Source organism: Pogona vitticeps, chromosome 9, assembly GCF_051106095.1.
Source record: "Pogona vitticeps strain Pit_001003342236 chromosome 9, PviZW2.1, whole genome shotgun sequence".
NCBI lineage: Eukaryota > Metazoa > Chordata > Lepidosauria > Squamata > Agamidae > Pogona > Pogona vitticeps.
In genome coordinates, this window is record NC_135791.1 from 15,064,164 (window position 1) to 15,091,710 (window position 27,547).

A 27,547-nucleotide genomic window follows, 5' to 3' on the forward strand; every position below is an offset into this window, starting at 1 on the left:
AGTTGTTTAGTCATGTCCGACTCTTCGTGACCCCATGGACCAGAGCACGCCAGGCCCTCCTGTCTTCAGAAAATGTAGTACCATTGTATTAATTTTTCATGCAAGCTAAGTGATATTCAAATATTGCAACAAAAACTTTTACCATATACAGTGTGTGAAACACCTACTGTTCAAGCTAGATTCTGGAAAGGAGGAGGCATAAGAAATAATTCTGCAAATATACATTGGCAACTGTATATTTGGCAACAGCAAGCCATTTGACTGTGTAGGTCATGAAAGGCTCTGGTCTGTTCTTGATTGTCCTGATCCATAAGCCTATATTCTGGACAAAAAGCTACTGTTAGGATATTATAAATAAATAAATAAATAAATAAATAAATAAATAAATAAATAAATAAATAAATAAATAAATAAATAAATAAATAAATAAATAAATAAATCGCAAAACAGATTGATTTCTCATAGGTAAGGATGTATTTTATCTCTCTATCTGTTCAATCTGCAAAGAATATTAGATTCAAATGAAAGGGGTGAAAATAGGTGGAAGGTACATGAAGGTTTGAGGGACGTGGTGGCAATGTGGGTTAAACCGCGAAGCCTCTGGACTGCAAGATCGAAAGAGCAGCAGTTCAGATCCACGCAACAGAGTGTGCTCCCATTGCTTGTCCCAGCTCCTGGCAACCTAGCAGTTCAAAAGCATGTGAAAATTGTGAGTAGGTAAATAGGTACCACCAGAGTGGGAAGGTAATGGCACTCTGTGTCTAGTCACGCTAGCCACGTGACCATGGAAAATGTCTATGGACAAACGCTGGCTCTACGGCTTGGAAACGGGGATGAGCACCGCCCCCTAAAGTCAGACATGACTGGACAATTTGTCAAGGGGAACCTTTACCTATATGAAGGTTTGCAGATAACAACATATTACTGACAGAAAAAAGTAATCATAGAATAATAAAGTAGGAAGGGGCCTACAAGGCCATTGAGTCCAACCCCCTGCTCGATGCAGGAATCCAGATCAAAGGATATCTGTCAGATAGTTGTCTAAATTTCTCTTGAATGCCTCCAGTGTTGGAGTGCTCACTGTGTCTTAAAATAATTGGTTCCATTGCCATATTGCTTTAACAGGAAGTTTTTCCTGATTTTCAACCAAAATCTGACTTCCTGTAACTTGAGCCGATTGTGGCGTGTTCTGCACTCTGGAATGATCAAGAACAAATCCTGCCTCTCAGATATTTGAAAAATGTGATCATGTCTCCCTTCGGTCTTCTTTTCTTTAAGCTAAATATGCCCACTTCTTCTGATCTTTTCTCATAGGACTTGGCTTCTAGCCCCCTGATCGTTCTTGTTGCCCTCCTCTGAACTTGCTCCAGTTTGTCAGCATCCTTCTTGAAGTGTAGTGTCCAAAACTGGCCACAGTACTCAAGATGAGGCCTAACCAGTGCCAAATAGAGGGGAACTAGTGCCTCACGGGATTTGGAGACTATACTTCTGTTAATGCAGCCTAAAATAGCATTCGCCTTTTTTGTATCCACATCACACTGTTGGCTCATATTCTGCTTGTGCTCTACAATGATTCTAAGATCCTTCTCACTTGTAGTATAGCTGAGCCAGGTATCACCCCATCTTGTAACTGTGTGTTTGCTGTGCACCTATCCCTGTTGAATTTCATTCTGTTGTTTTCAGCCCAGTGCTCAAGCCTGTCTAGATCATTTAGAATTTTGTTCCTGTCTTCCAGAAACAGGGCAGTAGCTATTCCACCCAATTTGTGACAATCAAAAGTTTAATTAGCATCCCTGAATGTCCTGATCCAGTTTCTGAGGTTATCTCATATACATAGTTTTAATTTACCTGGAAACCTCAGGCGTGCTTTCTAAACCTATATCTGGTTAGAGAATAAGTAAATCAGGTATACTTCAGATTCTGCTCATGCTCATATTTTTCAATCTCCATTGAATTGGAAGGAGCTCGCCCTTCTTGGACTCCTTTTCTTGTTAGGATCTCCTGCCATGAGACCTTACTTATCCTTGTTCTGAGATTATTAAAATTGGCTTTTAAAAAAAACAGAAGTGTGTGGCTACACATTGCTTTTCATTCCTTTGAAATTAAGAATTCTAGAAGGACATGGTCACTCTCGCCTAAAGTTCCCCTTACTGGCACTTCCGCCACTAAGTCATCTGTTGGTCAGAATGAAGTCAAGGTTAGTAAATCCTCTAATTTCTTTCTCCACTTTTTGTAGGAGAAAATTACACAAGCCGGGAATTTCTTGGAAGGGCTATACTTGGGAGAATTTGCCTCCCAACATATATCTGGATAATTGAAATCTCCCATCACTACTACATCGTGTCTCTTTGAAAACCCTGGAATTTGTTTTTCAAAAGTTTTGTCCGCTTCCTCTTTGATTGGGCAGTTAATACTAGACTCCACCTACCAAGTTCCTTTTGTTTTTTGCCCCAGTCAGATTGATCCAGATGCTCTTGATGGGACAACCCATCTCCTCCTCCTGTGTTTCTGTGCAGAAATGCATATTTTTGACATACGTATACTGAGCTCCACCTCCCTTTTTATTCTCTCTGTTCTTTTTGATCAGTTTATATCCCTAAATTGCTGTTTTATTTTATTTTATACTATTATTGTTTTTATAAATGTGTTGTTAGCCGCCCAGAGTAGACTTCGGTCTAGATGGGTGGGGTATTAATTAATTAATTAAAATATTCCTTCTAGAACTCCTTCTAGAAGCAAAAATGACAAAATTTGGACTTTTCAATTCTGGGCACATCATGATGAAACAAGGCTCACTGTAAAAGATAATAATGGAAGAAAGAGTTCGGAAAGGAGGAAGACCAAATGTGTGATGGATTGCCTGTACAATCCTGCAAAGCCTTCAGTTTACAAAATCTGAGCAATAATAGGAGATATTGGAGATAACATCATCATAGGGCCATTATAATTTGGATGTGACTTAATAGCACATGAGAACAACAAATGTTTAGTTACTGGCAGTGAGAGCTTTAAGCTAATATGTGCTATTTTAGTCCCAACCTTTTGCTTTTGGGTCTTCCCACAACTGGAGTACAGCCCCAAGCATCTTATCAGAAACTGAATCTGACTTCTTGGCTGACAGGGGTTTTCTACCCTTCATCTAATAAGATACAGGGAAGCAGGGTGCTGAGATAGATGCAATCTTTCTTTGAGCCAACTGAGTTTTTAGGAAGATTTCTTGTTGTTTGAGGTAGAAATGTCAGCACACTGAATATAGAAAGCAGAAAATCTTAATTTTCTCTTTTTAAGTCGCCCTGTATCTTTTTACATACAAGTAATATTTCACATAGGACAGATTACTCTTGGAAAGCATATATGACCTGTTTAGTGGAAATGCCTCCTCCTGTCTCTCACCCTATTTTAATTAGTTGTCATTGACATATTAGAGCAGTGGTCCACAACCTTGGGCCTCCAGATGTTCTTGAATTTCTGGATCCATTTCAATCAGGTTTCAGGGTGGGTTTTCGTACATAGACTGCCTTGGTCGCCCTGTACGATGACCTTTGCCGGGAGAAAGACAGGGGGAGTGTGACCCTGTTGACACTCCTGGATCTCTCAGCGGCTTTCGACACCATCGACCATGGTGTCCTTCTGGATAGGCTGGCTGGGTTGGGAGTTGGGGGCACTGTTTTACAGAGGTTCCGCTCCTTCCTAGCTGACCGTGTCCAGAGGGTGGTTCTGGGGGACAGTTGTTCTGCCCCATGGCGTTTATGTCACGGGGTTCCTCAGGGCTCGATACTGTCCCCCATGCTGTTTAACATCTACATGAAACCGCTGGGAGAGGTCATCAGGAGGTTTGGGCTGAGGAGTCAGCAATATGCTGACGACACTTAGCTCTACTTCTCGTTTTCCACCAATCCAGGTGAGGCGGTTTCTGTGCTGTACTCGTGTCTGGACCTGATAATGGACTGGATGAGGGTTAATAAATTGAAATTCAATCCAGACAAGACGGAAGTGCTGTTAGTGGGTGCTTCGCCGGACAGGTTGGAGGGCCGTTTCCCTGCCCTGAATGGGGTTACAATCTGCCTAAGGGACAGGGTCCGCAGCCTGGGGGTGCTCCTGGACCCCAGTCTAACTTTGGAAGCCCAGGTGGACTCGGTGGCCAGGGGTGCCTTCCTTCAGCTGCGGAAATTATACCAGCTATGGCCCTACCTGGACGAGCGGAGTCTCATGACAGTTACACACACACTGGTAACATCTCTTATAGATTATTGCAATGCATTCTACGTGAGGCTGCCTTTGAAGACGGTCCGGCGACTGCAACTGGTCCCGAATCGAGCTGCGTAGCTGGTGAGTGGTGGGGCCTCTAGAGAGCACATCAAGCTGATTCTGTCTAATTTACATTGGTTACCAGTTGCTGCCCGGTCCCAATTCAAAGTGCTTGTTTTGACATATAAAGCCCTAAACAGCTTGGGCCCTGGATACTTGAAGGACCGCCTCTGTCCATATGAGCCTACCCGGCAGTTAAGATCTAGCCAGGGGGCCCTTTTGAAAGAGCCATCCTCAAGAGGGAGGGCTTGTAGACAAAGGCCCTTCTCGGCAGCTGCCCCCAGACTATGAAACGCCCTCCCGACTGAAATTCGTCTGGCGCTGACACTGATGACATTTTGGCACCAGGTCAAAACCTTCCTGTTCCAGAAGGCTTTTAATTGAAATAACATCAACTGTGGGTCTTGATGATGGCAATTTTAATTGTATTTTAATCGTATTTTAATTGTATTTTCATCATTTTATATTTTATTGTATTGAATTTTAATTGTTGTAAGCCGCCCAGAGACCTTTGGGTAGAGTGGGCGGCATATAAATTAAATTAAATTAAATTAAATTAAATTAAATTAAATTAAATTAAATTAAATTAAATTAATTAAATAAATAAATAAATAAATAAATAAATAAATAAATAAATAAATAAATAAACTACAACTCCCAGCAGCCTTCACCACCATCTCTGCTGGCCAGGATTTCTGGGAGTTGAAGTCCAAGAACATCTGGAGGCCCAAGGTTGTCAGTGGGGTACAGCCTCTTCGGAGGTTGGCACGGAACAGCCCTCTTGTTTCAAGGGGCTCATTGATACAGCTTTTTAACCTGCAGTGAGTTGGGCATCTGCAGCCCTGCCCTTGGAGAAGAAAGGGCCTCCTGCAGCACCGGTCGCCTTCCCCGCCTGTCAGTGATTCTCCTAACATGGGGCAAACGCCTCTGCGTGTGGTTGGTGCACGACAGCCCTCCTTCATGATCCGGATTCTGGATAGACCTGCACGCCGAGGCTGTAGATCAGGGGTCTCAAACTCAATTTACCTGGGGGCCACTGGAGGCAGAGTCTGGGTGAGGCTGGGCCGTATCAGATTTTCCACCAAGCAGAGCAAGAGCCCAAGAAAGCCACCCAGGAGTTTCCTTAGCCTGGCTAGGGCTCCAAGAAGGAGGAGGAGGAGGAGGGGCGTGCGAGCCCTCATCGCCGGCCCCGACCCCTCCAGTTCCATGAGGACAAAGAAGCGGAAAAGGGAGGGAGCGCCAGTGACCGCCTAGCTGGGGGGGGGAGGGCACGACATAAAATTTTTTAAAAACCCTCACAGAATCACCTTGCCAAAGGAGAAAAGCCCCCATCAGTACCCACAAAATTAAACAGGGCGGCCCTCCCACAGGTGCTTGCGGGCAGGCGTGCATGCACACACACACACACACACACACACACACACACACACACACACACACACACACACACACACACACACACACACACACACACACGTAGGTCTGGAAACCTTCCTCTGAGGGCTCCCCTCAAAAAAAGGTGTACTCAGCAGCAGCAGCTACCCCCACCATGACAGAGGAGCAAACTTTGCGAGGCAGCCTCCAGAGCCGAGGCAACTGAAGCAGGACAAAGAGAAGGAGGAGGAGGAGCACCGCCAGGTGCTGAGGCGGCCACTGGCCGGCCTGGTGCTGGGGATGCTGAGAGAGAAAGAGTGCCACAGAGCCACTTCCCAGGAAGTGGTGGTGGTGGCAGCAGCAGCTGTTGGCAGCGCTGTTGGAGGCGCTCTTCGAGGACAGGCTGGGAGCAAGCTCTGCTCTCAGGCATCGCTCGGCGCCTGCTCGGGCACTTGGGGAAAAGGGCCGGCAATGCGCCTCACTCGCTGGCTCTCCCCCAAGACAGCACCTCTTACACCCTCTATCCGGAACTGCAGCCGGCAGACAGGTAGGCTGGCTGGCAGGCTGCAGTTCCGGATGGGGGGTGCAAGAGGTGCTGTCTTGGGAGAGAGCCAGTGAGCGAGGTGAGGCCTTTTTTTTACTCTTGACAGCAGAGGGCGGGTGGTCGCTTCAGGGGCAGGAAAGGCGGGGGCAACAAACTATTATCCGGCGGGCCACAAATGGCCCCAGGGCCACATTTTTGAGACCACTACTGTTGATGTTCCGGTGACATGCGGTAAGCCTTGTTTTTGCCTTTTGGCATAGAATGGGCCCCTTCAGCTCCCGCAGCTAGCCCTACTTGTCAGTGATTTGCCTGACTGGGCTACCACCCTCGGGTGGTTTGGCACCAAACGGCCCTCAAGGGGCTTGTTCACACAACCACTATTCCCAGAATCAGTTAGGTGCCATAGCGAAAGCTTTCTGGCAACATTTGGCAGCCCTAGCTTTGCCTTTGCAAAAGGCGGGGGGCAGCGATTCCCACTGCTAGCCCTGCCAATCAGCAATATTCCTGTTGGAGTAGCACCTGTTGGTGGCTGATAAATTGACACAAAAAAGGGCCTGCAGCCTCAGCTGCCGGTATACGTTCATAGGAGTCAACCCAAGAACCTTGCCGCTGTCGGGTGGGCCCAGGTAATTTTCCTCAAGGCAGTCCTATCACGTTGGCACGTTCATGCAGGACCAGTCTCGGGCTAAGGAGTGCTTTGCACCTCCACATATGCTTCACAGGTGTACTGCTCCCTCAAACTTGGTGCCGGCAGCAAAGTGTTCGTGGTTTCAGCCCTCTCCATTCTGCTGACTGTGTTGAGACTGAGCTTGGTCAAGCTCATACTGGGACGGACTTCTTCCCTGTTTGTCACGAGGGCTTATTCAGGATTGTGACTCTTATGGGGGGGGGGGAGATTTTCCAACTAAATCTTCCTACACCCATCTCAGTTGTCACAGATAGTCACCCTCCTTTACTGTTAACAGATAGCGAGTACTTTAGTCGGCATTTTTATTCTTTTTGGCCGCTATGTAGCTACTTACTCCTCTGCCATGGGTGCTTACCATCACCACTTTTTGAATTTGGCACTACCGTTCTGCAGGTTGCTCCTGTGCACCTTTACAGTTCAGGCCTCCCACATCACTAGGAGGCACTGATGCCGGGGCGTCACGAGCACACTGCTCCTTGACATGCCTTAAACCAGCATCTAAACAACTGATGGGTTAGGACCTGCTGTTTGTTGGTGTAGGGCTTTTTAATCAGAAAACTTATGTTATTCTTGATAACCTGCTCAAGCTCTAGAAAGCTACACAGTCATTTGCAGCATAACAACCGCAAGAGCCTGAAGATGTTCCTATCAGCCTATGGCATCCTGGGAACGTCAAAGGCCTCAACCCCAAAGTTACCAGCTGCTGCCCCTAGACATGTGGGCAGGCAGTGCTCTGACTGGCAGAACTGCAGGCAGGACTGCAAAACTGAGCAGTCTCTTTACTTCTCTGTTGTTGACCAATCAGTCCGTTTGACACCCTGGTACTTTCTATCGTAGCTACCAGCTTTGCCACTAACTTCGATATACCCCCTGTCACAGGCTGCGTTATGGCCACCTCCACCCCAACGCCCCCCCCAAAAAAAAAGAGAGAGAGAGAGAGAGAGAGAGAAGGATGGGAGCTCTGGCCCATCCTTGATTTTGGACTCTGTTATTAACTAATTACGTCCAGGGGGGTTGGTTTATCGTAAGATGCTCATTTTCATGCAGGCATCTGGTTGGTCTGTCAACGCTTTCTCAGGGTTTCAGTTGGGGGAACCACTGTTTACCCATGTTTGGATTACTGGCTCCTGGTCGCGGAGTCCAAGTCACAGGCTGGTAAGCACACGTCCTTGACACTGTCCCTTTTGTCAGCATTAGGACTATAGGTCAACAGGATGAAGTTGACTTTGCACCCTACACACTGTGTAAATTGTATTAATGTGACTTTGGATGCTTTCTTGATGCAAGCTTTTCCCCTGACAACAAGTCTGTGAAAATGCATGATTTGTTACGCACCTTTTTTCTTCAGGTGCTTGTTTCCCTGCCTTACAGGTCCAGTGACTCATGAGACTGATGGCATTTACTACAGCTGTGGGACGGCTTGCTCGATTGAGGATGCTATCCCTTTAAGCCTGGTTTCTCTCACTTTCAGATCTCTTGCGACCGCCCATCCATGTTGCTCCAGGTGACTCCAGAACTCGCTGCACAACTGGATCGATGGACACTCCCCACACACACACCCTACAGTTAAGGAGACCCTTTGGTCTGTTGACCCAGTTGGTTCGGTCAGTGGCAGATACCAGCCCATTAGGCTGTGGAGGGCTTGGCTTCACCACCACGTTGCCCTTGACCGCTGGTCCATGATAGTAGCCAGCCTGCATATCACTGTGTTGGAGCTCCTTGCCGCTCACCACGGCCTTTTGGGCCTCTGAGTCCCTGCTCTGGAGTCGGGTGGTCCATGTTGCATCGGACTGTATCACTACAGTTTATTATATGGACAAGCAGGGGGGCACTTGCTAGTTACACCTTCTTTCGGAATGCTGTTTTGCTCGCCACATTTATCCAGTGGCTGTACATTTGGCAGGCGAGAACAATTCCATGTCAGTCCTTCTTCGCAGACTGCAGTCCTGCTCTCACGAGCGGGTCCTCGAAGGTTCCATCTTTCATTGCCTCTGTCGTTGTTGGGGGACTCAGGACATGGCTGCTTTCACATCTCGAACAAACAAGTAGTGTGACATATTTGGCTTCCAAAATTGTGTCGGCTGCACCTCCCTAGGGGTTGCCTTCCTGACCAATTGGTCATGGGGCCTCCTTTACAGGTTTCACCCTTTCCCCCTTCTTCAAAGGCTTGTTCAATTCCACCATAAGGGTGCAACCGTCGTGCTTGGTCACCTCGCTAGCCATGGTTCTCGATCCTGCTCCTGGGACCTGCAGCATACATCACGCTGCACCTGGTCCCTCACCTACTGTCTTGGGACAGGGGTTGGATGTCTCATCCTGATCTCGGGTTCCCCTACCTGTCAGCTTGGAGTCTTCCCTGACAGTAATGGATGTGCTCCATCATGCTTGCACACCTTCTACCACCTTGACCTACTCCATTCATGGGTAGGCGTTCTGTCCCCTTGCATGAAGATGACATTGGCCTACTAGACATTTGCCTACTAGGCCAATGTCTCTGGTCGTATTCCTTCGGTTTCTCCTTCACTTGTTTGCTGGGGACTGGCCCGTTCTACCTGCACACTATTTCTCCACAGCCTGGAAAATATGGTATCTCCAGTTAAATCTTTGGCAACCTTCCAGGCTGCCTTTCTCCTGGCATTCTCCTTAGCTTGCAGGGCTGGAGGACTGGCTACACTAAAAGCCAGCCCTCCTTTCTGCAAATTAACCTTACGGGCAGGCCTTACCTTCTTGCCTAAGGTATTTTCCGCCTTCCTCTTGAACCAGCCAGCTGTCCTTCCTGGTTTTTTTCGCACACCATCTTCACTGCTTGAGACAGCTCTGCACGCTCTAGATGTGAAGCATGCTCTGTCTCACAACATCTCTCTGTCACCTTTGCTGGCTCTCCTTCAGAGCAGTAGCTTCCTCTTAGACCATGTCTAGCTGGATGGTCCAGTCCATCCGCCTTCCCTATGATTTGGCAGAAACTCTTCTTCCATAATCAGTGAGAGCACACTCTGCTAGAGCTGTGGCATCCTCTGTCACGTGGACGTCACGGATGTCTGCCGCGCTGCCCGTCCCCCTTCATCTCACCCTACCGCCTGGTTGTCTGGCCGAAGGCTCAGGCTGCAGTAGGGTGAGCTGTCCTGGCTTCTGCACTTTTGTGACGTCCCTTCTCCTGGTTGGTCAGCTTGCCAATCACTCAGTATGTATTCACAGAGGACACGAAGGAGAAAAGAGGTTACCTACCTGTAGCTTTGGTTCTTCACGTAGTCCTCTGTGAATTCACACGTCCCACCCTCCTCCCCGCTGTCCGTCATGTGTGCCATGGCATATTGGGCCACGGCGGTCAGTTCCTTAAGAGCTGAAGCACTGGGCCGGGGGTGGAGTTATATAGCCAGGTGTAGGGGAGGTCCCAGCGCTAAGTACTTAAAGCTGTGGAAGTTTCCAAAAGCTGCTCTGCTCAAGCGCAGGTTAACCCATTAGTGTGAATTCACAGAGGACTACTCGAAGAACCATAGTTACAGGTAGGTAACCTCTTATTTTGTCTTGGGTGGAAGTGATTTCCATCCTTTTTTTCCCCCTCTGGGTTATTCCTATTTGTGTGGTGGATTAATGGTAGTCTACTAATTTTAATCCTATAAATTACTAACTCCCTCAATGCAGCATTCCTCTGAGGTTTCCAGGTTATTTAAATTACCAAAAACAGTGCTGTTTCTCAATACTAGGTTCCATCCTTACAGCAGGTAGTTGTTTTATTTTTCTACATACATTTGAGCATGCATTATGACTGGGCAACAGCCCAGTCATGATACTTGCACAGCTTGAAAAAAACATATTCTACCAGGTAACTCTGAAAAGAGTGATTTTTTTTTTAAAAAGTAAGTTTTACCTAATCCAAAACCAAGTGACCAGAAATCTCTGGTTAATTTAAAATAAATTTATAAGAGGAAGTTAGCATACCTGGAAAGAAAAGTATCCCTGGCATGTTCTTTTTTTCTTTGACACAAAGTCATTCTAGTACTTTTTAAGCCATAAAAATGCTGAGTTTACAACTTTCTCTTTAAAGTTTTCCAAGATTCTAAATAGATTAACCTTTTGACTCTGCCACTCTGAAACAAAGCAATTAAGCACTCTGGCAAAACACTTTAAACTGCTTCCTGTGAAAATATATTAAAAGATACTTTCAAAAAGAGAATAATATTCAGCAGCTCACTCATTTAAGCTGTAAAATTACTCTATTTTTGCTTTGTGGCTGGGTATGATCTCAAAGCAAGTTTTACCCAGTTTACTTGCAAGTAAGGAAACAGCAGCCGTTATTGTCTGATCTGAGCTTTAGGTTTTGCTCAGATCATGGAAACTAACATCTGTGGCTTCCTTTACTGAGTCAACCCATCTCGTTTTAGTTTCCTGTTTTCTCCTGCTCCATTCTACTTTTCCCAGCAATATAGTCTATTCTGATCACTTTTGTATTTCCACTATACATGCATGGTAGGATAGGCTCAAGCAGCTCATTTTTTTCTCAAGTTCAGACTTTATTTGATTGAGCACCCACTTTTCTGGCTGCCTTTAGTATCTCTACCAACACCACATTTTAAATTTGATTTTTGTCCATTTTAAATTTGATTTCACATAATATGGATGCTTTTGACCTTGGTTTTCAGGGACACTCTGTTAAATCCAATATTTTCCTTTTTCTTATTTCAAAAAGCAAACTGACATATTTATGGGGGGGAGCACACAACATGTCTGTAGAGTTTTCAGTCCAATGTATTTTTCTTCCTTAGCTTGCCTAACTGAAAGAAAGGGATTAGGAATTGGAGCATAGCTTTCAAGTCTGCATTTGGCAGAGCAGGCAGAGTGACATTAGTCTAATCAAGAGGCTAAAGAGTGTATCTATTGTATGTGTTGTACCAGCTCACACTTGTGCTACCCCATTTCATTAAGTCTAAAACAGCCCTTCAAAATATGTTGGGATTACAGCCACATCCAAGCTGTTCTCATTTCTGTCTTCTCCCAGTAACCACAGTATGCTCATTGTCATATGCTCATTGCCTGGAATCTTCTACCACTGGGTAAGTCTACATGAGGGAAATTTTTGATTGAATTTGTATGTAGGATATGTATATTTGAACTCACATTTTTAAAAGTCAGGAAATTCAGTTCTTCTAAAAACAACTGGTTTATAAATGTGGGGTATTGTACATCTGTGCCCGCAATTTAAAAAGCCAGGAAATGTCCCTAGTGGTGCACAGTATCATGCCGTGTTGCCAGCAGGAAAAAGGATGCCAAACTTTACATAGCAAAGGGCAGCCTGAATGTTGACAACACCAATGGCAGCAATCAAGATGGTCTACAGGATACCTTTTTCTGCTCACTACCATTCACGTTTGTGGAAAAACAGCCCTGACAGGCTTTGTGTTTGGGTGAGAAGTAGTTAACTGATGGAGAAAGAAGTTAGCTTATGGGATTTTTTCTTGTGTGGTTTCACTTTGTGAATGGTAGCAATGCTGGGGAACTCCTGTTCAGCACCTTGATCATTAGCCTGTGAAGTATCTCAGGGTTCTTCTTTGTGGCCTCTGTGAATGCAAACAAATGGGTTTAACAGCGCCTGCACTGGTCTTCTCCGAATCTTCTAGAGCTTTTCTGAAAAAGTAACAAAGTTTAGAGTTGCCCCTATCACACATGCTCCAGCCACCTCAGCCCTCTGTTCCATTTTACCACCATCGTGCTTGGAACTTTTCGATTAGAAAAATCTGAAAGAGGCTCTCCAGAATGTTGTGGCCTGGTACCACCAGTGTGCTGATGACCCCTAACTCCATCTGCTTTTTAAGATCTTCCAGGAGGCCCTTTTCTCAGTCTCTCAGGCCCCAATTTGTGGTTACGTGTTACCTCCTCACCAATTTCATCCTAGTATCTACAAGGGATGAAACATGCCAATTAAATGTTATTTTGCCTTCAGGCCTCATTTAATCCTGAGATAACCTTTTAAAGAGACTGGACCAGCCTGTCACTTCCTATTGCTAACTAGTCAGGGTGCATGACATAAATGGCAAATGGTTCACCCAAGGTTTCTGGGAGAAGTGAAAAATTGAGAGACTGTGGTGCAGCCCACCAAACATCAGGAGTGGATACCAAGGGTTCCCAGCCCCTTAGAAGTTGCCTGGCTTGTTGTAAACCACATCCAAAGAATTAGAAATGTTGTGTTTCTCAAGTATATCCATAAGAAGATACCATTCATCTTTCTTTCATATCTACAACTTCTTCCCAGTGAACATGTGACTTGTAACATGTGCTGTATGTCAAGAATTTATGAGATTCTGTTTACTGATCTGATATCTATGGTAATGGGTATGTACTATTTCTTTAAAATGACCCTTTACAGGCTTGTGAGTAGGTTGATATTTACAACACTGTATTCTTTCTGACATGCCTAGAAGCTGGATAACAATGCCCTGTAGCTGGAAAAACATTTCCCTAACCTTCTGCACTAACCTCATTGAAAGGAGTTCAGTCTTCTGCATTGAGAACTCATTTGTTCAAGGCTAAGGAAAAAGTTTTAACTCCTTGATTTGCTGTTCATTCAAGAATGCTATCATTTTTAACACTAGATATTTAAATAGATGAAAGAGAAACACATAATAACTATAAAGTTATTTTTACAAGTAGAATTTGAACTAAGAGAGTAAGGTAGATTCAAGGGTGAATTGGCAGCGACTGGAGAGCTGGGTAACCACATACTGGGGTCTGAGAGAAGGGCCTCCTGGAAGATCTTAAAAACCAGATGGAGTTAGGTGTCATCAGCACACCAGTGGTACCAGACCATAAAATTCTGGAGAGCCTCTTTCAGGTTTTTCACGTATATATGAAATAGTATGGGGATCATGGAACCTGAGATAGTTCACAGGCTAATGTCAAGGTTTTGAACAAGTCGCCTACCATTCACAAAGTGACACCATGCAAGGGAAAAAAACTGGCTCTTTTTTCATCAGTTAACCACTTCTCACCTCAACAAATCAATTATCAGGACTGTTTTTCAACAAATTGAATGGTAGTGAGCAGAAAAAGGTATTCTGTAGACCAGCAGTCCCCAACATTTTTCGGTCTGCGGACCAGCTGGGGAAGGCAGGGCACCCCCCCATGCTCGTGCGCATGCGCAAACAGCGGCACTCACACAGGTGTGCTCCTGTGCATGCGCAAATGACAGCACAGCGCTCGCACGGGCATACTGGAGCATGCGCACAGGCACAAACGGGCTGTGCGGGGGTGAGTGCATGCGGGGGATGGGCCAGGAGATCTGTCTTGGAGGCCCGGTCCATCTAGGACCACAGACCGGCACTGGGCCGCGGACCGGGGGTTGGGGACCTCTGCTGTAGACCATCTTGACTGCTACCATTGGTATTGTCAATATTCAGGATATCTTTTACTATGTAAAACTTGACATTCTTTTTTCTGCTGGCAATGCAGTAACAATATCGTGCAGCAATAGTGGGCCATTTCCTGGCATTTTGAGTTACGGGTACAGAAGCACAATATTCCATATTCATAAATCAGTGGGTTTTTTAAAAAGAATTAAATTCATATTTGCTTGTTGCTATATGCTGTCAATCTGGAAGTGATGTATAACAAATCTAATAGGACTTTTAAGGTAAGTGAGATATTTAAGGAGTGGCTTTACCAATTCCACACCACAAGTGATTTTCCATGGCTGAGCAGAGATTCAATCCCAGGCATCCTGAATCTGCCACTATCCACTACACCACACTAGTGTATCTATATGTTCTAGCAGCATCAAAACTGCAAGAAGTTAAGGAGTTGATCTTCAGCCCCAGCAGTGGCCCTATAAAAGGAAACGTGTTTGTAACCTTGTACAGAGCAGAAGCTACTTTTAGGATCCATGTAATTGGCACACATTCGTAATTCCAAATGTTGAAAAGTGTCACTGCACTGTTTTAGTGAAAAGGGTGGATTTATTTATCTGCTCCGTTATATGGACTGATCAAAAGTTAGATTGTAAGATCTGAATAAGAAATTTTGTATCATGGAGGACTGTTTTGATGGACCACATTGGTGAATATTGAACATAATCTCATGCTATGATTTACCAACACACTGCATCTGTTTGGGCCATTTAAAGTTGATGCCATAGTTCAGCCATTCAGATCCTCATAATTCACATGTGCCATGACAATCTGCACAAGGTCATATATCCACTTTTGTGGCAAAAAGACAATATTGCTACAGAGTTCCTCTATTTTGTTTAGTATAACTCTGAGTCAGCCGCTCATAAAAAATTCCAGTTTCCATACCCTTTTCTTTTTCTTTTTTTCATCAGTGGCTTCAAAGGCAGTGGGCTGTGGCACCTTTTTAAATGGCTAAAAATCACCTTGTAGCATTTCTTTTTTACTAATAGCAATGTCCTCAGAAGTTAGAATCAACAGCATATAATTATTAAAATTTCACAAAGTGGTGAGCAAGATTTTAGGTTCCACATAACTCTAACTCATTTTCAGGCTGGCTGTTCTCTTTTTTAAAAAATTCATTTTCATTAAGGATAAGAGTTGGGTGTGGGTACGGGGAAATAAGTAAGGATGGGAGAAAGGTAAAATTCCAGAGAGCAAAAGAGTACTTACTTAATTATATTAAAAAGGGAAATCACATAAGTAAACAATCTAACAATTTTTCCAGACTGTCTATCATTACTCCTCTCTCCATTCCTTTGGACCTTCCCATACTTCCTCTATGCGGTTCCATTGTATTTAAAATTAGGTCCTGCATGGTAATAGGGTGAACCCTATTCTCTCCTGTCCTTGTGAGACTAACCAATAATAGTGATTGTGGGTTTCATTACTTATTTTACTCATTCTCCATAAAGGAAGCAAATGACTGCAATGGAGGAGGCGATATCTTTTCTCACTGTTCTTTGAATGAGGGTTAGATATAGTCCACATATGGTTTCTCCATCATACATGCTTTCCTTCCTAACAGCAGGAAGAAATGAAACGATATAACTGAGTATGTATATACTTCCAAACAGTTAGAAACTGAGCATAAGGAAACACCTAGACATGGTTACAAGAATGTCTAAACTCACTCTTACTCTCACTCTCTGTAAAGCATTTTTAGTATTAAGTGGTGCAGGAAAGAGGAGAAAAGAAGCACCATTAGCCTTTTCAGGCAGCTGAGAGATGTTGACAGAAGTAGAGTTAATCTGAATCATTATTCCTTCCCAAGCCGAAGCAAATTCTCAGATTGCTAATAAAAACAAAGTTTGTGAGCCTCACCCTTATGTTGGCCTGCATGAAAAGAGACTCAGAAGAGCTCCCAAAAGTCTGCATAGCTAGATTTCTGTTTAAGGGCAAACATAAATAATGAGAATGAAATATGAAGCATAATTTACAGAGTTTGAACTTGTGCTGGTATATTAGAAAAGTCGTTCCAAAAGAATTATTTCTCAGTTGTGAGTGAAAGTGAACACTTCAATGGATGTCCCACCCATGCACCCCTGCTTCCTTTCTAACTGGGTGAAACCTGGCTCTTACTGCTGATTGGCTCACAGGTCTGTGCCTACAGCAGCATTGTACCTAGCATTGGTGCATCTCTCACTTGTGGATTGTGTGTGTTCCAGGTGAAACTTTCATTTTTAATGATGGCCTCCCAGGTCCTTTGGAACCTCTCCTGGACCCTATGGATTCTGCCTTGAATGCTGTCAGTGCATCCAGTCCCAGCAGGAATTCAAGAGACTACAGACTTCAGGGATACAGGCACCTTCACCAGCCCTCAAGCCTCACTCAATGTGGTATCTCTGTCTTGCATAGGCTTAGTGCTGGGGGTAAGATAGCTAAAACAATTTCTCTGTAAAGCATTTTTAGTTTCAGTCTTGTATTTTCAGTGTTATGAACAAGAAAGAGGAACAAGACATGTTTGGAAGTTGAGTAAATCTTGGGCTGAGGAAGTCCTACTTCCTCATACAGCCTCCCTACATTCTAGTTGGCCATGTGGATGGCTGGAGAGACAGATATATATCCCTAAATCTGTTGCACAGCTTCTAGGTTTGTTCATTTTAAAGTGTTTAACCAAAAATATTTATAGGAAGGAGAAGGATAATTGGACAATGTTGCAAATGCAACAATGTCTGTGTTACTGTCCCAGCTACTGTCCCAGCAGGTAGTAAAAACTAATTGTAAGTTCCTGCATTTCAAATCCCTCTGCCCTCACTGTTTACAATTCCCATCTTCCACCACACATATAGATGTAAATTTGCCAATTTGAGGTAATGCTTCATGCATCTGATAAAGCAGACTGTGTCAATAAAAGTGTATGTTAGAATGGTTGTTAGTTTTCCTTTAAATCTGGTAATCTAAGTTTGAGAAGAGGTGCTGCTTAATGTTGACCCTGTTCTTTCCATTTCATTAGTGCACATCTTGTTGCTTCAATTAAAAAGAGGAATCTGTCTTCTTTAATATTGCTTCTATCCTCCCTCCCTGAAGCAATTGTGTAGTCCATGAACTCCTTGGAATTATGTATTTAGTCTCACCATTATACAGATTATTGTCCTGGTGCATCAGTGTTTCCCATGTGTTGCTCCATGTTTTATGGTATTATTTTCCTCAATATGAGAGGAAAAGCAATTGATCCCTTCCTTCCATCATATTGATCATGTAGAAGTGTTCAGTATAAATTGAACAGTAACATTGACCAAAAGTGGCAATCTTTTATAAAATACTACCTGGAAATATCTTTAGTATAGACCAATGTACTTTTTCTGCATGAAAATATAAGATTATATTTGCCATTTTAGGGTCAGATAGATACCTTGGTTCTCGAGACACCTCACGGTTGGGCACCCGGGACCCTTCTGCTTGGAGAGTGGAAGACGTCATGCAGTTTGTGAAGGAAGCTGATCCCCAGCTGGGACCCCATGCAGATCTCTTCCGAAAACATGTAAATATGATAATTCAAGGAGTGTGGGTCTCTGGTTGGCTAGATGTCCTTTTTTGTTGTAAGTGCTACTGCCCAAAAAATTCTGTTCCACCTGTGCAAAGCGTTAGATTCTAATGAAGATTCTTTCCTTTTTTGTGTTCTAGAGAAAGTCCTCATTATCAGGCTAACCTTCACCATACAGAGGCAGACTTCAGCAACCAGCCATAGTAGTAACAGGGTAATTCTTGACAGTAGAAGTGTGGCTGTGACAATGGTGCAGTGGGCCAGGCAATCCTTATTACATGTGTGCGGTGAAAAGGTCATATTGGCTTGGAAGGCTCATGCAGCTCTGTAGACGTGCCCTGCTGAAAGTGACATGACCTGATTTGACATTGTAAAGGATCCCTTTTATTGCACAATAAAATGTACTGTTACTTTCCACTTATGCAGCTCTGGCTGTTTCAGAGTAGCACTTTAAGTAATAAGGAGAATGCCATTATTTTTATTGCTTGTCATATTCCTAGGTAGGTAGATGAAACATTCACATTTGTGCCATTGCTGAATAGTCAGATAAATAAATGGGAGGTGGACCATAGATAAGTACATGACAAGTAGAAACATGCCAGTAGGGGATTGGTGGGACACTGATGTAGGCCTATGTCTGGCAGGAATAAATCCCAGGTAGACACTTGCCTGCACCATGAGCATAACTAAAGTGTGGAAAGGTCATGGGAGAGAAAACTAACTGCACACCCAAATATTTGTGCACCCTTGGCCATGTTAAAGAATTTCTGAGAGCCCTTTTTAATTAGTGGGTAAGAACAAAAGTGTTAGTGTATTTTAACTTTAAACTTTTAAGGTCAGTAAATGATACGTAGGAGGGACATTTCAATAATTTAGAAAAGGGATAAAACCATACAAAATTTATTTATTTGTTTGTTTGTTTGTTTGTTTGTTTGTTTGTTTGTTTATTTGACTTCTATATTGCCCATCTGGCTGCCAAGGCCACTCTGGGTGGTTTACATATTAAACAAGGAACAATTCAAAATAATAAATATAGTAGTTATAAAATCAAAATAAGCACAAACAACTAACAAATCTAAGTAATAATAATTAAAAGAACATAAAATAATATAAAAGCAAGACAGCAAGACTAATAAATGTTAAGACCAATCACTGTATTAAGGTGTTATAAGGTCCAGGAAGGCTTGTCGAAAAAACATGTTTTTAACAATAGTTTGAAAATTCCCAGTAAAGGGGCCAGGCAAACTTTGGATGGGAGGTTATCCCAAAGTTGAGGAGCGACAGCCGAGAAGGCTCAGTTTCTGGTCCTCTCTTTCTAGACCTCTCTCGGGGTCAATACTGTCAACTGCCTGGCCTGGGAAGATTGTATGGGGCAGGCTGATCTCATCAGGAGAAGGCATTCTGTCAGGTATTGAAGTCCCAAACCATTTAGGGCCTTATAAGTTAGCACCATCACCTTGAAGCTGGCATGGAAACAGACAGGTAACCAGTGCAGGATGCCCAGGGTGGGAGAAATACGTTGATATTTCTTTACATACTCTGGACTTGATGCAGTTTCCATAGCAGCCTCATGGGCAGCCCCATATAGAGAGCATTGCAGTAGTCTAATCTTGAGACTATCAGTGCATGAGCCAGCATGGTGAGGGACCCAGTGTCAAGGTAGGAATGTAGCTGGGCAATCCGCTTAGATGGAAATAGGCGTAGTGGACCACAGACGCTATCGAAGGCTCCATGGACAGCGCTGGATCCAGGAGTACACTCAACCTGCAAACATCATCCTTAGCAGAGAGAGTAGCCCCTCCAAAGGAGAGAGAGGCACCCACAAACCTAGGGGTACCCATCCATAGGATCTCCATCTTTCCCAGGTTCAGTCTCAATTATCCCTCATCCACCCCAGCATGATGTCGAGGCAGCGCTCAAGGAATGGAACAGCATAGGACTAGGTGTAATCTGCATATTGGTGACATGAAGCTCCAGAACTCCTAATGACCTTCCCCAGGGGCCTCATATTTAGGAGATGATCAACCCCTGAAGGACTCCACAATTAAGAGTCCAAGGGGTGGACATCATCTTGCCAAGCTGTACTATCTGAGTACAGACCTCAAGGAAGGACAAGAGCCAGGCCCAGGCCACAAATCCCCAACCCAGAGAGCCAGTCCAGGAGAATACCATGGTTGATGGTATCGAAAGCCGTTGATAGGTCGAGGAGGACCAACAAGTACATTTTACCCCGTCAGTCTCCCTCAAAATGTCATCTTGCAGGGTGAACAATGTCATCTCCATGCCATTAAACCAGACTGGAATGGATCAAGGGCATCAGTCTCCTCCAGGAGTGCCTCAAGCTGATTGGCCACCACTCTCTCCACTAGCTTGCTAAGGAAGAGAACATTGGCAATAAGTTGATAGTTGTTAATATTGTTTGCTGCCAAGTTAGGTTTTTTTATGAATAGGCTTAATAAGTGTCTCCTTGAGGGCTCAGGGAACCCTGCCTTCAAGGAGAGACCCATTAATAATAGCCGTGGCCTATTCTGTTGTTACAGGCCTTGCTGCTTTTATGAGCCAGGCCAGGCAAGGATCTAGAGAGGTTACGGTGGCCCTACAGCAGTCAAGCACCCTGTCATCCTCTACCGATGTTACAGGCTGAAACTGTTAAACTCATTGAGTAAGGTGGTGCAGTGGACGTCTCGGCTCAGTCTACTGGAGAAGAAGGATGGTCAAGCTCCCGGCGGATGGCCTCCACTTTATGGTTTTAAAAGGCCGCAAATTGGTCACATGAAATAGTACTGGGAGGCCTGTCACTGTGACCAATCCCAGATAAATCATGTACTATACAAAAAAGTTCAAGTTGGTGGTTTTGAGCTTCACATATCTGGATAGCGAAGTGTCTTCTCCTAGTGGCCTTCACCTTAGCTAAGTAGATGCTTGACATGATTTTTGCGGCTTTTACATTAGGGTTCCAGATGCTCTCCAGTTCCTCCTGTTCTGCTTCATTGCCTGCAATTGTTGGTTATACCGGGGAGCTGGGAGGGCTTGGCAATGGAAGGAGCATTTGGGTGTGATCATATCAACAGCCCTGGTAGTGGCAGCATACCATCCATCCACCAAGAACATCAACAGGAAAACACCTGGTCTAGCATGTGCCCCACCATGTGGGTGGGGCCGTTAATATGCTGGGAGATGTCCAAGGAAGCCATGGTTTCCAAGAACGCAAGAGCTGGATCAGTGGTCTCCATCTCAGCATGGATGTTGAAGTCCCCCAGAACAAGGAGCCTGGGGAACCTCAACGTTGCCACCGACATCCCAAATTCATCCCTGGTCCCCACCAACATGTGGAGGGCCTCTAGGCTTGGGATTGCCAAAGCAGAGAGCCTGGCAGTGTCTAAGGTATTTTTATAAATAATGGCAACTCCCCCTCCCTGACCCTCTAGTCTACCATAGTGTGAAAAAGCTAGGAAACTGAAAATACTCATGTTATGAAGGGAATGTGGCTATCTGGACCAAAGGACTAGATTAGGAAGTCAGAAGAGCCATGGAATCCTAGAACAGAAGACCTGGAAGGGACTTCAAGAGTCCAACTCCCTGACAAAGCAGGAAAACCACAGTTAAAGCATTTCTGAAAGATTCCACCAATCTCTGGGGTAGTCCATTCTACTGTCAAACAGCTCCTGTGGTCAAAATGTGTTTCATGTTTAGGCGAAGAAATTTTTCTCATAATTTGAATCCACTACTTCAGATCCTACCCAACTATAGATTACTATACAGATTTTTGAAGATAGCTATTATATTGCTCCTTAGTCTTGTCTTGTCCAGGCTAACCACACTCCACTCCTACTGTCATTCCTCATAAAGCATAGTTCTTCAGCTCTGTGAATGGACACAAAAGGGTTAAGTCAGCGCCTGGGCTGGACCTCTCTGAATATTCTCGAGCTTTGAATAGAAAAGTAGCAAAGTTTAATTTGCCCCTACTGCACATGCTCCGCCCGCCAAAGCCTCAGTTCCATTTTTCCACTGAGCGAAGTGGAACCTCTTGCATCGAGCTCACAAAATTATCCTCTTTTTTGACTGATTATATTGGTTTTTGGACGCGGACTCTCTGTTGCCCCGACGCGGATCGTCCCTTTGGATTTCGCTTACAGCCTCTTCCCGCCATTTTGGTTGCTTCGGACTTCCCGCCCTTCTCTTTTCGCCCCACAGCTCAATTTTAGTGGACAGATTGCTCTTTTGGTATATGTCACGCTCTGGCCCCTTCAGCTGGTGCGTTGCCTGTTCCAGAAAACTCCCTTTCCATGGCGGGCATGATCACTGTCTTTTTTGTTTAGGAGAAGCCCATCTTTCTCAGTCTTGCAAGCACTGTAAGAGTTTTACTAAAGCGGCTCTAAAGGCAAGACAGCAAAGACTTAAATACCATCTCAATCTTCCTCTAAATCTTCAGAAATGGAGACCACTTCGCCCTCCGCCACCCCCCATTTGGTCCCTGATGCCTCACCTCAACCTTCTCTCATCAAGACTTCTGATAAACCACCTAAAAAGTCAGCTCCGGTGAAAAAATCCGCTTCGACGTCGAAGGCTCCCTCAACCACTTCTTCTAAATCTACAAAACAGATGAAAACAAAGGCTCCGATTAAGACCAAGGACCATCATAAGCAACTACCACCTATTTCTGCATTGTTGCCTTCTCCCATTTTAGAAGACTCCTCCAGGGACCGTGAATTGCTGTCCAAGGCAGCTTTATCGCTCCCTCCTCGACAAGCTGAGCCAATACCATCTATGGGCGTCTCTTCACCAACGCCCTCCAAGCCCAAACACTCTTTGCCTGATTGATGTAGACCTCCACACCATGAGGTGATAGTACTTCCAAGAACATCTCGATGTCGACACTGAGATCAATTGGACGACTCCGATCGCTATGAGCCAAGGCGAAAGAAGCATCAGCGTCGACATCGACGAGATTATTCTTCGTCTGACTCTTCTTCGACGTCGACGGATAGACATTGACATCATAGAAAGGTGAAGTACGTTTATGCCTCTTTGTTTTCTTCTTTGACGTTGACATCTCCCCGCAGGCATCGACATCGGAAACATTCCGATACCGAAAAGACAAAGGACTTGGCCAAGTCATCAAAGAAACACTCTGCTGGTCCTCCTGTATCAACGTTGACTGTTGTACCCTCCTCTCAACAGACTGGGTCCTCTCTTCACGACGTTGAGAGACATGGCCATATTTTTTTATTTTATTTATTTATTTATTGTATTTATACCCCGCCTATCTAGTCATTTCGACCACTCTGGGCGGCTTACAACAAATGATAACAAGTTCTAAAAATTTATAACAATTAATTAATTAGATGATTCTATAAGATGGGAAAAATAAAAATAAATCAAATAAAGAGAGAGAGAAAAGGAAAGAGGACAGGAATTAACTGGAAGGGAAGGCCTGCCTAAACATCCATGTTTTTAGTTGGTTCTTAAAAGTACCCAGCGAGGGTGCAGCGCGAATCTCCGGAGGTAGGTTATTCCAGAGACGAGGAGCCACCGCTGAGAAGGCCCGGTTTCTAGTTCTTTCTTTCCGGGCCTCCCTTGGCGTCAGGCTCCTCAGCCTCACCTCTTGGCTCGCACGGGTGACACGGGTAGAACTAGTTGGGAGTAAGCGTTCCACCAAGTATCAAGGTCCTAAACCGTTTAGGGCTTTATATGTAAGCATTAACACTTTGAAGTCAATGCGGAAACAGATGGGCAGCCAGTGCAGCATGGCCAGAGTAGGAGAGATATGCTGGTATTTTCTCACTCCAGTAAGGAGTCTGGCTGCCGCACTCTGCACCACTTGAAGTTTCCACATCAGCTTCAAAGGAAGCCCCACGTAGAGCACGTTACAGTAGTCTAATCTAGAAATTAGTGAGTGCCTCCGTGTCTAGATAAGGTCGCAGCCAGGCAATCCGCCAAAGGTGGAAAAAGGCGGTGCGGACTACCGATGCCACCTGCATTTCCATGGTGAGCATCCTGTCCAGGTGTACCCCCAGGCTGCGGATCCCACTCTTCGCGGCCAGGGCCACCCCCCCAAACATGAGGGAGTTTCCCAAGCCACCATCCACAGGGCCACCCACCCTCAGAACTTCCGTCTTGTCCGGGTTCAACCTCAGCCCGTTCTCCTGCATCCACTGCTGTACGGCCCCCAGGCAGTGCTGGAGGGACAGGACGGCATCACCTGCAGTTGGTGAAAAGGAAATATAGAACTGGGTGTCATCGGCATATTGATGACACGATGCTCCACATCCCCTGATGACCCCACCCAACGGCCTCATACAGATTTTAAACAGCATTGGGGAGATGTTCAACGCCTGTGGAACTCCACAATTGAGACTCCACGGGGCCGAAATACTCTCCCCAAGCTGCACTCTCTGGGGGCGGTCCTCCAAGAAGGAACGGAACCAGGCCAGAGCTAAGCCACCGATACCCAACTCAGAGAGCCTCCCCAGGAAGATACTGTGGTCGACAGTATCGAAGGCCGCTGAGATGTCGAGGAGGACCAACAAAGAAATTTGTTGTCCTCATCGTATGTCCACTTCAGATGAGGAGGACATATTCTCACACAGCCCTTCTACTTCTGATAATGACACCCCCCAACAGCCCTGTCAAGATGAGTTGCCAGAGGGTGAAATAGTTGAATCGGATGCAGCTGATAATCATGTGTCTTCTCCTTCGGAGGACTGTTCATCATATACTCAAATGTTATCGAGACTAGTTAAGACTTAAGATGGAGGTTTACCAACCTGTCCCGCCTACAGAAGACCTTATATTTGGGGACATAAACCAAGAGAGATCCCCACCACTGAGCTTGTCATTCATACCAGCTCTACTGGATATTATCAAACACACCTGGACTCAGCCATCTACAACTACTCCCATATCCAGGCACACAGAGAACCTGTATCGTGTGCATGGCACCAACACCAACTTTCTTCTTAAGCACCCTATACCTAATTCTCTCATAGCAGAAACAGGTTGTTCTAAACCAACGGGAAAATCACATGTCACCCCAACAAACAGGGCAGGAAACTGGAGGTCCTCGGGAGGAAGATCTATTCACTCATCTCATTCCTTTTACATGTGACTAACTACCAAACATCATTGCTTATCAAAAGCAGCTGTGGCTCCGGATTTTGCCTGCACTCAAAATGACCCCTGAAGACATTAGACAAGGATTTTTGAACACGTATGAAGAGGCTCATACAGTTTCCAAGCATCAGAGGTTGTCCACCAGGCATGCAGCTGAGGCTGCATCCAGGGTGCTCATGTCAGCCGTTACATTGCTTAGGCATGCGTGGTCGAGAGCAGTTAACATTATGGATGATGTGAAGACAAGGGCAGAAAACTTACCTTTTGATGCTAAGGGCCTCTTCAATGAGAAAACCGAGGAACTACACAAGACAAAGAAAACAGCTAAGTCTTATTCTATCCAGCCTCAGTCTCGCTACAAGTATCAATGGCGCAAGCCATACACTCAATACTCTCAACCTTCTCAGCAATATAAGTCATTCAAGAACCCACCTCAGCACAGATCTTCTCAAGCTTCCTCTTCTGCTCCCAGCTACTGTACTCAGCATACTCAACGCAGGCAGTCTTGTAAGCCACCTGCCAAAAAATCCAAGCAATATCTTTGACTCCGCCATCACACCATTCGGGAAGCATCTCACAACAAGATTACAGCCCTTTCTGCCAAACTGGACTACCATCACAAAAGACTCATGGGTCTTAAACATTATTCAATTTGGCTACCAACTGGAATTTATAGAATATCCTCCTCTAGGGCAGGTAAAACATACATCATTCAATCCTGCTCTAGAAGAAGAGGTTCTATCCCTCCTAAAGAAAAAAACTATTCAAAGAATTCCCACAAAAGATATCAAGAAGGGGTTCTACTCCCAGTATTTTGCCGTTCCCAAAAAGGATGGAGGGATAAGGCCCATTTTGGACTTAAGAACACTAAACACTTACCTTCATCCACGGCGCTTTCGAATGGTGATGTTAGATTCCATAATCCACCTGTTGAGGAAAAACAGTTGGTTTGTAGTGATAGATCTCAAAGATGCTTATTTCCACGTAACCATCCACCCAAATCATCGCAAGTACCTTCGATTCATTTTTCAGAACAACATTTACCAATTTCTAGCCCTCCCATTCGGGCTCTTGACAGCTCCAAGAACATTTATGAAATGCATGGTGCCAGTTGGTGCTTACCTACGTCTGAACAAAATTCAAGACTATCCTTACATGGACGATAGGCTTGTGGTATCCCTGTCGAGACACAAGGCTCTGAAAGACACAAAATTTATATTCCATGTTTTGCAAAGAACCTTGGCCTCTCAATCAATGTCAAGAAGTCACATCTCAGGCCATCACAGATAGTGAACTACATAGGAGCCACTCTAGATGCCACCAAGGGTTGGATCTTTCTGCCACAGGAAAGAATAATGAAAATTCAAAAGGCCATCAGGAAATTCCAACCAAGAGCACGTGTAACGGCAAAACATGCACAACATCTGTTAGGCCTCATGGCATCCACAACCCCGGGACTTGCTCATGCCCGTTTGAAGATGAGATCTCTCCAAATTTGGCTTTTGACACTCTTCAACCCTATGACAGATCACCAAATGAAGCGTCTCCGGGTGACACCAGAACTAGCAAAACAGCTCCAGTGGTGGAACTTCTCTGCCCACTTAACGATCGGGTGCCCTTTCAGGCCTCTCCAACTCACTGTTCAAGTGACAACCGACACGAGTCCAACAGTTGGGGAGGGCGCATTGCGGTCAACACAGAGTGCATGCTCTTTGGACCATGCAGGAAAGAAACCTCCATATCAACCACCTAGAGATCATAGCGGTGATGAAAGTGTTCAGAGCGTTCCTTCCCTTGATACAGGGTCGTGGTGTTCAAGTGGTCACAGACAACACCACAACCATGTACTATATCAACAAACAAGGAGGGACATGATCCAGATCACTTCTGTTACTGGCTGTGCATCTCTGGGAGTGGTGTTACCAACATCATGTCCTTTCTGTGGCAATACATGTCTCCACGTCAGAGAATGTACTAGCAGACGAGCTGAGTTGGTTGACAAGTCAAACTCACGAGTGGGAGTTGAACAACAATGTATTCAACACTCTGTGTCATCAATGGGGAACTCCCTCAGTGGACATATTTGCCTCTCACCACAACAAGAAGTGCGCCCTGTATGCTTTGAGAGCCGGACATGGCATAGACTCGCTCGGGGATGCCTTCATGATACCTTGGACATTCAGTCTACTGTATCTCTTTCCCCCACTTCCGTTGATACAAAGGACCTTGATAAGGATCCATCAGGAGAGGGTGGAAGCAATACTTGTTGCTCCTTTCTGGCCTCATCAAGCTTGGTTTCCCACGCTGTTGATGATGGCATCTGACTTCCTCTTGACCCAGGACTCAGGTAAGGTATAGCATCCGGAGACAGAGACATTACACTAACGTGGAGGTTTTCCCCAAGACCAAGGAAGTTCTAGATGAGGCCAGAAAGCCTTCCACATCTCTTCTTTACAGTTATAAATGGAATAACTTCCTGAAATTTACTCAGTCTCAACACTTAGTCTCCTCACCTGTCTCCCTGTCTACCTTACTGCAATACCTACGATACGTATTTGACCGAAATTTGACCATCTCTACCATAAAGGTGTACATTG

General features: G+C 44.9%; 1 protein-coding gene across 12 annotated transcripts in view; it reads left to right on the plus strand.

Annotated features, from left to right (window-relative positions):
- SCMH1 (Scm polycomb group protein homolog 1) overlaps positions 1-27,547 on the plus strand; it is a 270,467-nt gene that overhangs the window by 238,468 nt on the left and 4,452 nt on the right. For 10 of the 12 annotated variants that reach the window (XM_072980285.2, XM_078380211.1, XM_078380213.1 and 7 more), the window contains 2 exons: positions 16,519-16,722; positions 17,692-17,834. In XM_072980285.2, the coding sequence (XP_072836386.1) occupies positions 16,519-16,722; positions 17,692-17,834 (347 nt within the window). Of the gene's footprint in view, positions 1-16,518; positions 16,723-17,691; positions 17,835-17,977; positions 18,052-27,547 lie in introns of all 12 variants that reach the window. The other 2 variants (XR_012081153.2, XR_013538465.1) reach the window with 1 other exon arrangement.